Raw genomic sequence first — 13,483 nt, forward strand, 5'->3', positions numbered from 1 at the left:
AGGAACAGAGGAGGCAGACTGACGAAATGCACTGCTGAGGGGAGCAGTGGGAGGCAGGAGAGGTCTGCGCGCCATGTGGGACCCTCCTCCTGTGGCCGGGGAGCAGCCGGGGATTGAACCGGCGCCGCAGAGGCTGCGGGCAGCTTCGCAACCCAGCACTCAACCACAGGTCTTTTTATTGGGATTTACCCGGTACACAGCAGGCAGGGGTGCTGGGGGGCCGGGAGGCTGACAGGCCTCCCAGCCCCCAGCAAGTCTTCACTCTATCTGGGCTCTCCGGCCTTCTCTCCGCTTCTGCTTCTCTTGCTTCTCTCTCGGCTTCTGCTGCTTCTTTCTCGGGCATCTCCTTCAGGCCAGGTCTCGTCCTGTAGCTCGTGGACCTTGTCCATCTCCTGTGGCAACATGATGCCTCCAGCGTTGTCACAGGCACACACAGTCTCTTACAACTCCTTAGTCCCTCCAGGTCTTCGGAGGGCTCCAATACCCGTCTGCATGGATCATCTTGCCGACTTACGCCAATTGTAAGGGCAGGAATGGACACTGTGCAGGTTTTCTAATATCCAGCAGACCAGGTGTAAAGCAGCCAACCCATTCTGGGCAGGTTTATGAACGGTTCTAGCAGCCACATGCTCTTCGCTGTACTCGGTACACTCCACTCCTCCACCCTCAACACCGCACTACCACCACACCGCACTCTGCTGCACCACCCTTATAAATCAGTCTCTCAGCTCAGGTGTACCCACCTACGCATGCCCACACCCTACTCCAGGTACCCGCCATCAGGCATGCACTCAGGACCGCAGGGTTCCGTCATCTATCCTGATGGCGGGAGGGCGGAAAAGCCTGATACCTTTTACCTTACCCTACAACCATCTTTGTTCAGTATACGATCTCTTTAAATTTTGTAAGACTTTCTCCATAGTTATAAGTTTAGAAACCTGCATCATTTTCAAGACTCGCAATATTTGCATAATGCTTGTTTGGGACACGTACTTTAATTACAGATATCATACGTAGAACCAAAAATAAGCTTTTTTAACTTTAATTACACATAAAAGTAAAGTGGGAAATATTTTATTCTAAACATTAAATATTACTGATATACCACCTTTATTATTTCATAAATCAAGAGATTTTTGAGATAAAACATGTCTTTCTTGTCTCTTACCCTTTCAAGTACACACACAACTCCCCACACAAACACACATTCCCAGATAGTTTCATTATCTGATATGTTGAACTCTCTACCTTACCTCACACATCAACATTAATTTATCTAAGTAGTGGGAGGATGAATTAATAATAATAATTGACTGTTGCTGTAATGCTATCTGGAACTACAGTCAGTCTAGGCATTAAGAGTGTCGTTCACAGTCTAGCAGCATCACCTGAAATATTATGATCTATCATTTAACAGATCAATCTTTTTATAAGATCTCCCAGGTGATTGTATATATAAAGTTTGAGAATCCCACTCTAGAACAGTGGTTTACAAACTGTGATAACTATAGGAACTGCATTAATCTTATCTCCAAATGGGTGTAAAAATGCAATTTTTCAGACCCCATCCAGGACCTACCCACAGAAACTCTGGGGCTGGGACCTAGCAATCAGTGTGATGCTATGCCTTTCAGCTTGGAATCTGGAGGAAGCTGCTGCGATTATCATTACCACATCCCCAATAACGATTACTATTTCTAGAGTGGGGACACTGACAAGTACTTGGCAGGAGCAAATAAAGCCAAAGGCCTTTAAGAACCTGTAGGATTTGTATCTGTATAGCTTTCAAAACTCATCTGTGCCACTCTCTCGATTGCTCATAAAACTCCAGGCACAAAGCTCTGTCTCACCTTAGAGACTCCAGGCTCACTGTTTCCTCCCCCTGCAAAGCTCTCTCGTTCACCTCAGCCAGGCTAGTTCCTTTAGCCTATGTCCACTAGGGACCATGGGAAAGATCACCTCCTTAAAGAAGCCTTCTCTGGCTCATCTGAGTTTGCGCTCTCTCTCTCTCTCTCTCTCTCTTTTTTTTTCCTGTCTGAACCTTGTTTCCACAAGTCACAATTGTGGTATTTGTCATTTTACTTATCATTTATTTCCCCTACTAGACATTAAGGTCCCTGATTCAGGTCTCCCTCTGTTTTAATCACCACATTTTCTCTAATATCTAAAAGTGTTTTCTGTATAGGAACTTAGTTTAGTGAATTTAGTGAATATTTTTGGCTAGATGAGTGAATAAAGGACAATGAAAAAGATACCAGGTTCAGATAGATTTTGTTACCATTATTAATGGTGGTGCCAACAAAGACTTATTTTTTCTATGATCAGGATGGATAAAAGAAATGGTTTTGCCACACTGAATCAAGAAAATAAGTAAGAAAGAAGGAAATGGAGGCATCACACTCCCAGACTTCAAACTCTACTACAAAGCCATAATCATCAAAACTGCATGGTATTGGAACAAGAACAGACATACAGACCAATGGAATCGAATAGAAAATCCAGAAATAAACCCACAGATTTATGGTCAACTAATCTTTGACAAAGGAGCAAAGACTATGCATTGGAGCAAAGAAAGTTTGTTCAATAGATGGTGCTGGGAAAACTGGGTCGCTACATGCAAAAGAATGAAGCTTGACCACTACCTCACACCATACACAAAAATCAACTCAAAATGGATTAAAGAACTAGACATAAGACCTGAAACCATAAAATACATAGAAGGAAATATAGGCGAAACACTACGGGATTTGCACATCAAAGACATCTTTACAGACACATCACCCAAAGCAGTGATAGTGAAGAGAAAGATAAACAGCTGGGACTACATCAAATTAAAGAGCTTCTGCACAGCAAAAGAGACAATAACAAAAACAAAGAGAAACCCCACCAACTGGGAGAACATTTTTGCACCCAACACTAATGATAAAGGACTGATCACAAAAATCTGCAAAGAGCTGATGAGACTCAGCAACAACAAAGAAAATAATCCAGTCAAAAAATGGGCAGAAGAGCTAAAAAGAAACTTCTCTGAAGAGGAAATGCAAATGGCCAACAGACATATGAAAAAATGTTCAACATCACTTGTAATCAGGGAAATGCAAATCAAAACTACCATGAGATACCATCTCACACCAGTGAGAATGGCACATATTAAAAAAACTAGCAACAACAAATGTTGGCGAGGATGTGGAGAAAAAGGAACTCTTCTGCACTGTTGGTGGGAGTGCAAACTGGTCCAACCATTATGGAGAGCTGTGTGGAGATTTCTGGACCTACTAAACATAGAGCTTCCATATGATCCAGCAATTCCACTCCTAGGTATTTACCCAAAGGACACAGAAACATCAATTCCAAAGAGCACCTGCACTCCTATGTTTATAGCAGCACTGTTTACAATAGCTAAGCTTTGGAAACAACCCAAATGCCCAAAAATAGATGACTGGATCAAGAAGATGTGGTACATATATACCATGGAATATTACTCAGCATTCAAAAAAGATAAACACATGCAATTTGCAGCAACATGGATGGCACTGGAAGGGATCATGCTCAGCGAAATAAGCCAGAAAGAAAAAGAAAAATACCGGATGGTCTCACTCATAGCAGGAATCTAGAAAACTTAAATAAGGGACCAGGAAAATGAATATAAGAAAGTGAAAATCAAAATCAACAAAAAACTATGAACCAGAGACACTTTTTGGGGGTGGGGGGCGGGAGGGGAAGGATTGGGGTCAGAATGGGGCGTTTGCAATTGTATGGGGGAATATAAAAATAAAATTTAATATTTAAAAAAAAAAAAAAAAAAAGAAAATAAGTAAGCAAAAGTTGTCTTTTTAGTATGATAATTTTCAACATTAAAAGTGCTTTAAATACTATTATTTTTCTCTAGAGGACATAGCATCTTGTTATTTTTAAAATGTTATATAAGTAGATAACTTTCACCTGAAAAGTAATTGAATCGAAACATAAAATTGAAAGTTTAATTTCCTTTTGAAAAACGTGTTGACTTGAATACAAATTGATAAAGCATGTTTTCTAAGCCAAAAGAATCAATGTTACATTTAAAAGGCAATTGACTGCAAAATATAATCTATGCTATCCTTTATTTTTAAAAAGAAATTCAAGATCTTATTCTATGTTTAATGTGTTGCAATAATGATGTCTTCTTTACAATCCAAGACACCACAGCAAAGTAATGGCACAAAAAAAGAATTTTTTTATCTTTGTATTATCTTCATTTACCAGTAAAAAATAAACTCTTTAATAAATAAATATATATAATAAATATTTGCAAATTGAAAATGTATAAATAGGTCCATCCTTTTAAAAAAAAGTTCCATCTTGGTGTGGCATGTTTTATAGTCCACATATCACCCAGGTTTTTTACATATAATGCATAACCTGCAAAATCCTACGAGGTCCTCAGAATTCATGTAGCAATAATCTTGGCCAACTATGTCCATCCATTTCTTCAACATGAAGTATCTATTTTTAGTGTCATCTGTAAAGTAAACATAATCCAGAGGTGATGCACCAGCAGCAAACTAGGTGGGGTTCCCATTTATCCACAATTTAAGAGATTTGTATCTTCAGTCTACTGTTAAGTCTGAGTCAATATACTTAAGGGAACTTAATCCACTTTAAAGAAAGATCTTGATCTATTTCAGGTCAAATTTTGTTTGTTTTTTCTCAATGTTCTTTCCCAATTCAGTCTCCCCGTGGAAAATGGGCTCTGTAACATCCTGATATCTTCCTTGGTTACTACTGATATTTTGTGATGAAAACAGTGAGAAGGAAAAAGGGTTGTGATTTGATTCTTCAGGGAAGAGACTACCACACTTCAACTGTACATCAGTATGTCCTTGTATAATTCAGGAACTCTTTCTGGGTCCACTGGTCTAGGCAGGAAATGTGTAAATTTTTGATGTCTTTTAGACCTGGCACCATCTCTTGGAGTTCCATCTTTGTTAAGTGCCACAAAATATCTTCGGCCAGTGTCTCCATGTTTATATATGTTGGATGAATAAGTATTATACCAGTTTTCCTCAAATTGTTCCCTAAAGATGCATTCAGAAGTCAGTTTCTCCTAAAAAAGAGAGAACCGATAACAGCCATTAAAAAAATTTTTTTTGAAAGAATATTCTTAGAAAAGTCTCAAATCTTTATTTTTATTTTTTTGCCTTTATCAAGCAAGGAGAAAGATTAAATTGCTTTTGTTTTACTTTAACTTAGTTCTTTTGTTATCTGGAACTATTTCTTGCAGTTGACTCCATCCAGCAACTTAGTTCAAAGACATTAAGTTAAATGTCAATTCTCAATTTTACTTTCAAATACTTCATAAATATTCTGAACTTTCCCATCCTCCAAATTATCACCCTCTTATCACATCACCAACAAACAGTCCCCTAGTTTAACTTGCTTTATTATCAGACACCAAAGTTCTACATCCAAGTCTCTATTATCAGTTTGAAACATTTCAAGATTTTGATAAAATCTAAATTCCTAAGTCAAGTTCATTATTCCAAATCGTATATCTTCCCTTTATGAATTTATTAATTGTTTGATGATATATTCCCCATAATTAATTTTTATCAGATGTTACTATTACGTAAATGTAATAAAAGCCCAGAGATTTCTTGGCTTTTCAAAAAGGAGTTCATATTTTCCTAAAGGATTGACTACAGTTACTTTTTTTAATCCAGCTCATACATGAAGAAGGAAGAGCAAGAGCATGCTTTTATCTTTAAATTGCAATTCTCTTATGATTACTATACAATGTATTATTTCTTTCTTCAGTTCTGGCTAAAAAGCCTCAATGGGCAGATATTATATTACTTACTGAAATATTACAACTAACTTTTCTCAGTGTATATTGAGGTCCCAACTGCATCATGTGATCTCAGTTGAGATTTTTAGGAAGAAAAGTCACAAGATATAAAAGTAAATTCTTTTTGGAAATAGTTACAGAGACTTTGACTTTAAGAAGGGATTTCATATGAGAGGATGAATGAAAGAGTGGTACACATTAACACCATACCAGTTTCTTAAATTTATATTAGCACCAAGCAAAATAAGTTCAAAGCAAAAAGGCAAATACCAGACGGTTTCACACATATGAAGAATAGAAAGGAAAAAAAAAAAAAAAAAAAGGAACAGGCAAAATTAGACAAACAAACAAAAAAAAAAAAAAAAACCTAGAAATTTAACTGTAGGACCCAGGCTATCAGAGAGGGAGGAAGAGGAGTGGTAAGCCATAATGGTGGAGGATTATGGGTTCTTTGGTGGTGAGTGTGGTTCAGTAACATACATCGGAAGAAGTGTGAGCCTATACTCCTAAACCACACACAGTTTTGTAACTCAACATTAAAAAATAATAGTTTTTAAAAATGATAATGATTTTTCATTAGTAGCTCAAAAAATTAAAATATTACCAATGAATGAAAATTCTCTATTGTACTGTGGATTGAGTTTTATATTATCCTGTTACTCTAATTCTTGCATTGTTGTTGCTTTGTTATAAAGAAATAAAGCTCATAATGATAAAATATTAACCTAAAAAGTTTACTCTAAGCCCCATGTTTGAAACATTTACAGTAGACCCACAAACATGCACTTATCCTCAGTGGCAAGATAAATTGCCCAAAGGAATTTGGATGATTACAGCTACTGTAATCATCAAGACCACAGACATGGAGGAACTATTGTAGTTGCCATTTTCTGCTGTTATATACAGTATCCTAAGTTTTTAGTCACTCATTTCCTATGGAGAAGGTCAGCAAGCAAGTGATATATGCTTGGTTATGGAAGATGATAATGGGTAGAGAAAAATTTACATTAAGTAAATGTAAAAATGAGGGCCTCCCCTGGTGGTGCAGCGGTTGAGCACTGGGCTGCAAGGCTGCCCGCAGCCTCTGCAGCGCCGGTTCAATCCCCGGCCGCCGGCGAGTGTCCCACATGGCGCTACAGACCTCTCTTGCCACGCCCGCTGCTCCCCTCAGCAGTGTATTTCGTCAGTCTCGCTGTTCTGGTCCCCACTCTGTCTCTGGTGAATCCCTTCACCCTCCCGCGCTTCTGACTGTATCCAGTGCTTGTATAAATAAATGAAGAAATCTTTAAAAATAAATGTAAAAATAAAAGGAATCTAACATGGCAAGAAAAAAACTTTTCTCACTTTTTTTTGTTTCTGAAGAGAGTGATCAAAAATAAGGAGGTAAGAAGAAAGGCCAGGATAATGGGTATAAAGAAATAATGAGTTAAAGAGAATAGAGGTTTGGAGTTTAAACAGTGAAACTGAGTTACTGTACTATTGTTCAGACTTGGAGAAATTAAGCGGAATACAGTTATTTAATTTGTACAGAAGGATGTTTTATATACTTCTGACGTGTTACTGATAGACAAAATGGATATCCATTATTTCAAAAATTACAATACTTTTAAAAAATACATACTGATCCATAGAGTTCTCCTTTGTCGTTCATTCCAAGGTAAAGACCACTGTCCACACCTCTAATACTGACCAGACCCACCGCCACACTGATGAATTCCAGGATACCTGAATTTATAAACAAAGAAGTAATTAATGATTATTAATGATCATATAACTAATCAAAATCTCCCAAGCAGTAGCAGTAGTGTAACAAATACTGAGAAGTATAATGACTTTTGTGGATTTCCCTTGTAAACTGAAAGTGCTAAAAAATTGTCTCATTATGACAATTCTCCCATTTCACAAATTAAAAAAATCTTCATCATGGTATACTGTTAAGGATGCAAAGTTTTAAAGTTTTGATTGACCTAAGCTTGAATCTATTTCACTAATTTAGGAGCTAGTCTGACTAAGCAAGTCATTTGTCTTCTTTGAACTTCAATTTCCTCATATGCAGAAGCAAGGTAAGGACTAATGCATTTAGGCAGTCAACAAGTGGAAGCTATTATTATCATAAATTAGTATGTAATATAGGTGTTCTTAGTTTTCCATAATTTCATTAGTTAATTATAACCATGTCTATTAATTGCTTTGTTTTACTTCTTACTACAATTCAAGTCACTTTTTCTAGCAGCAGCCAGTGAGTGTTATATGGATATATCAGTATTTTATAGTTTATAAAAGGGGCTTCTACTTATATTTTCTATCTGGTCTTCAAAAACAATCCCCTAAAATAGGTATGGAAGATATTATTAACCTCACTTTACATGTAAAGAAACTGAGGTTCAAACAGTTTTACTGACTTGCCTAAGGGCATAACCTTTGTAATTAATAGAACTGATACTTGAGTTCATATCTTCTGTGTCTTAATCCAATGTTTATGCTTCAGGACACTTTCTTTAGGACAACAGAGTAGGTTCAAAACTTTATGGATAATAGTATGCTGTTTCCTGTGACATGATTCTTAAAAATAAATTTTATAGTTCAAAGAAGCAAAATGGCTTTATAAATTACTACATGTGATAGCCAGATACCAAAAAGTTACATGCAAATAGATTATGGTATCAATAACTTCCTAGAATTATTTTCATTTATCAATAGGTAAACGAGTATCAAAAACTTTCCACTTACTATACTAATAAAAATTCTTTAAAAATTAATGCATCCCTTTGCATTACTCTTTCTTCTCTGTGCACATTAACTTTTAGACTAATATCTTTGTCTTGTTCTTCACATAGACTCTTCTGATAAAGTATGGACGTGTTTTCTGTGCTTAGAACTGCCTTGGTCAATAGAACCGCTTTGGTCCACCGTCATCCATGCACCCCCCTCTTAAGCCTTACAATCAATGTCAGTGTGTACCATTTAGCCTGACTCTTACTCTTATGCCATTTTGGTTTATTGTAGAAGTTCTTGTTTAGACACGTGATGTTTCCACGGTCACTACTCAATCTCAGTACTTGCTCAGATGGAGTCTTCTGTTCTGTCCAGAGTCTAATTTACTCATCAGCAGAAACATATTCTTAAGCTCTAAACACAAATTCTTAAGTGCTCAAACAAGCTCTTTCAAGCTACTGGGAGTTCACATGGAAGACCGGAGCTATCAAGGATCTCATAGCAACAATATGCTACTAAATAATCCATAAGTGACTTGAAGGAGTCCCTAATAGAGTCTAAGGCAGAGAGAAAATAAGAATTAGCAGGAAGACCCAGACTCCATAAGAGAACCATTAGCATGACAAATATAGAGATCAGAAGTAAAAAGTAAATGAATAAACTTACTACTAAGCTCATTAGTGAGTGATTCCTGTTAAAAACAAAAATAGAGGTGACTGGTAGAATAGACATATTTACGGAATTTCATCCAGGATGTACTGACTAATGTATAATTACTTGAAGTAGTATGAATGTTAAATTCAAATGAAAAGTGTACCATGGCTGACATGTAACTTAATACTTTTTAAGTATCTGACTTACATTAAGATGCTCTTGTCTTTTAAAGAAGGTATAGACAGGTTACATAATAAAACCAGCTTTCAACTATAATAGAATATGTGTCACTTGTATATAAGCTAATTATATAACATGTTATAAAGGGTTATTTATTTTTCTTTCAAAACTAAATGGTGAATCACTTATACTTTAATTCTCATCTGAAGATACTGCTAGTAGCTATGCAAAAAATACATAGTTGTAGAAAGGCAAGAAATTGTATATATTCTTAGACTAACTCAAACTTTCAACTTTCTTAACCAACATCCAAAACCTCATTTATAACCAGCCATAAATAATTTCGCAATGGTTCATGGGGGCTGATGGGAAAAGGGTCATATTTTTTTGTGTTCCTCTTAAAGATTTTAGCCACACTTTTTAATTCTGATCCTTTTTCTCCTCGAGGAAATAGTATACCGCATAGTAATTTGTAATCATTTGATTCTTAAATGAGATTTGACAAGTCTTTCTTATTTATAATATGAGGTGGCAACTAAGCTAATTCCTTAACAAAGAGTAGACATGAAAAACTTTCCTTAAGAGGTAATCACAGATTTTAGATAGATTTTCTAATGCCCAGTGTCCCATAAAAAGACTTGGAGGTACTTTGTCTTTCTGGTATCATTTTCAAAGCCAGCCTTTTTCAAAATCATAATAAACAGGTGAGTCAACCCACAATGCAACCACATCAGACAAATCTATGGAGAATAGGGGAGAATAAAGGAAAAGCCTTTAAAGGAATATGTTTGATCTCAGGCTAAACTTTTTTTTTAAGTAATGATTCCATGTTTACGTATTAGGTAAAGTCTTCTTACTGTACTACTGTGCAGGAAAAAAAAATCTATAACTCAGATAGGAAATTATTTTAACCTCATGGGACCTTTTTGTTTATATTCTATTGATGTGGTTTTGAAATTTTCAAACACCCTACTCTGAATTTTTTAAATTTAATCATGGCTAAATTAGTATAAATTATCAAGAGCGTTACTTCAACATCTCAAAACCCAATCTTAATCTCTTTCAAAATTCTTACTTTGATGTCTCAGAAATGAGTTTAATAGAAATACAGCAAAATAATTTCATAATTAATAATTAAAGCACAAGGAAAAGAAGACAGAGCTGCATACACAGTTGAACATAAACTTTCTTGTCACCTAAATGCTCCTGTAGTTAACAATAATGTCTGGCTATCTAAGGCCACTAGGATGCACTGTAATGTTTTCTGGAGGCTGTTCACTCCTCTAGGCTACCTGACTAATCTGGGTTATCTTCCCTTTGTGTAACAGTAAATATTTTGCCTGATATATGGCTTCCCACCACAGGGTGACTTAAACCAATTCAATATCAGTCCAAGTCATAAGCAATTACTAAATAATAATACAAAATTTTAACCCAAAAAAGTGCTACTGAGATAGTAATTCTAATATACAATATTTATTTCTTAAACAGTGTACTTAAATACCACCTGAATGAATGTTATCAAGTCTACAAATATTTACTAATCTTCTTCCTAGAAGGTCAAACTTATAAAGATATACAAAGTGGACAAAAGTACCTTGTCATTGGGGAGATTACAATTGACTTACAAGTGTTTTAAAAGTAAAATTTTCATGTCAATATGCCATGTATGACACCGGGGAAATCTGGGTGTTACCTGAGTCTAACTTCTCTCTGCTTCATCACATTTATGTCCATTTCTACAAGTTTCTGGTAGCTAGGGGATTTTTCTGTAATGAGTGGAGCACAGTAATTCTTAAAGGCTAGAGAACTGAGCCACCTGGTGTCAGCAAAGTTCTTTAGAATGAGATTCTCAGCCTTCTCAATTTAGCAACCACTTTCCAAAAGTGACCTCAAGGTTGGCCACTAGGTCATGACACTCTCGACTCTTGGTCAGTGGGAATTTGGAAGAGATCAGTGGAAGTTGCAAACATATGGGTTTTAAAAGTTAATTTTCTAAGCCTTTAAGTGCTACCAAATGACCAACACATGCTCATGTCTACATCTAGAGTTACAAATGCCCCTTACACTGAGATTTACATTTCTCCAAAGTTTTAATGAGCACTACAAGTAAAAAAAAAAAAAAAAAAAAGAATGAGAGTATGAGAACAAGCAGTTGAAGACAAGATAAAAGAGGGCCATTTAGAGACAAGGTACTCAAGGAATTCCATAGTGCTAACTAAAAAAGAAAACCAACTCTTGTTGAGCCCTATCATGTTGCTATTAAATAAATGATAACTTTTAATACAATGGATCTCTTCAGTGATGTCCAGGTCAGATGAGCAAAGTCCCCAGCAAGTGCTGTGAATTGACTGTAATAAAATGCAAAGTTCTCTAATCGTGAAGAGGATGGGGCGGGGGTGGGAAAGGGAGGAAGAGTCTGTGATATTAGAACTAGAAAGCATCTTACAGCCATCACCTAATTTAACCCCATCGTTATAGAGACAAGACTCAGCCTGGTGAGAGCACTTGCAGTCCAGTTAGGGAGGAACTAACAGTAAAGACCTCATGATTTCTTAGAGCAGTGTCTTAACAACCTCCCCCGAACAACAATTTGCTTGTTTCATTCTATTAACTCCTTCTCCTCCCAGGCAGTGCTGGAGGTATTCGGAAACACGTTCCTAGTTGTTCCCACCCATATCTTCTTTCGCTTCCCTATTTCCTCTTACCTACGGTCAATATCAAGATCTTTGCTTTCGGGTTTCACAATTTCTAAAGAGGATCTTGGCTGAAGGACTGGGCAGGCTACCAGTAGCTAGGCAGCCCCCACCTCCCACGCCCCCTGGCCTTTTCATCCAAATAGAAGTCAAGGAGCTCAGAGAAATGCAGCCCAGTGACACTGACAGCAGTGACGGCGCCCACAGAAAGTTATTTCATCAGGTGAACTTTACACTTCTGCAGGTAGACACACAAATGCCCCCATCCCATGCAAGAGCGACCCTCAGCACAGCAGCCATGAAAAGGATCCTCAACTGCACAGCTGCGGGGCATGTTAAAGGAAGCGCAAGGTTCCTGTTATTAATTTTTGTTAAGTGGATGAGGAAAATGTAAGACGAAGTAGGAGAAAAATAAGATAGAAATCAAGCACACACAAATTGCCTTCGAGTAAAGAGTGTGAAGAAAATGTGATTCTGAGTTCATGTCTTGGTATCCCAGGCAGCAGGAAGGGCAGGGCCAGAAGGTGTGTGCGGGGCACCCCCCCCTCTTTTTCTCCCGCCCCCAGGAGCTGAAGCAGCAGGCCTGCTGGAGACTGCGGCAGCAAGGAGGCTGGAAAAGTCCTCCCACTCCCAGCACTGGTCAGCCCCACAGCTCCAGCCTCGCGCCGGAAGGGTCCTGGGGGGCTCCCTGCCCAGCGAAGCCCGGGCGCTCTCTGCAGGCAAGGAGGGAGGTGCACTGGGCGGACGAGAAGAGTCCAGCGTGGGGGGGGGTGGGGGTCCCGGGGTGCCAGTACGTACCGAAGAGGCTGTGGTCCTGCCGGGTGCCCTGCACGCTGCCGTCGGGCAGGATCTGCAGGTGGAAGCCAGTGCGGCAGTAGAGCTGCCGGCGGCGCAGGATGCCGTGCAGGTGCGCCAGCTCCGCAGCCCCTGGCCCGCCGCGGGCGCCCCGCTCCGCCGCGCCCCGGCGCTCCCCCAGCAGAGGCGGGCGCTCCCCGGCAGGAGGCAGCAAGAAGTGCGAGCCCACCTGATGGCCCAGGCCCTCCAGGCCGCCCAGGAAGCCCCCGACTTCGGCTAAGGGAGCCATGGAAGGGCCTGCGGGAGAGGCGCACGATCCGAAAACAAAAGACTCTCCCTCCCGGGTAAAAAGTGGAGCAGAGATGGGAAGGTGAATGGAGAAAAATTTTAGCCAAACAAGCGCAAAAAGTTAAGGCCCGGTTACTCCTGGGAGGTCGCTGAATGGGCTTTGCACTGAGATAGCAGGGAAGCTTTCACTGTCTTGGAGCGATCTTCTCTCCTTGGGTAGGTGGGAGCCGGCTGCTGGCTTTGCAGAAACATCTATAGCTGCGGCTGCCAATACTGGGGCTAGAGCTGGGGCTGGGGGCTGGGGCTCCAACTCCGCAAACTGATCAGA

General features: G+C 38.8%; 1 protein-coding gene across 1 annotated transcript; it reads right to left on the reverse strand.

Moving 5' to 3' along the window:
- Positions 1 to 4,322: 4,322 nt before the first annotated feature.
- On the reverse strand, positions 4,323 to 13,237 carry FGF20 (fibroblast growth factor 20). Its single transcript, XM_037524715.2, has 3 exons — positions 12,871 to 13,237; positions 7,449 to 7,552; positions 4,323 to 5,086 (listed from the first exon to the last, which is right to left on the reverse strand). The coding sequence occupies exons 1-3, from the start codon at positions 13,154 to 13,156 to the stop codon at positions 4,841 to 4,843; spliced, it is 636 nt and encodes a 211-aa protein (XP_037380612.1). The 5' UTR covers positions 13,157 to 13,237; the 3' UTR covers positions 4,323 to 4,840.
- Between the last annotated feature and the right edge of the window lie 246 nt (positions 13,238 to 13,483).

This window comes from Talpa occidentalis, unplaced genomic scaffold, assembly GCF_014898055.3.
Source record: "Talpa occidentalis isolate TD23 unplaced genomic scaffold, MPIMG_talOcc4v2.1 talOcc4.4, whole genome shotgun sequence".
NCBI classification, from domain to species: Eukaryota; Metazoa; Chordata; class Mammalia; order Eulipotyphla; family Talpidae; genus Talpa; species Talpa occidentalis.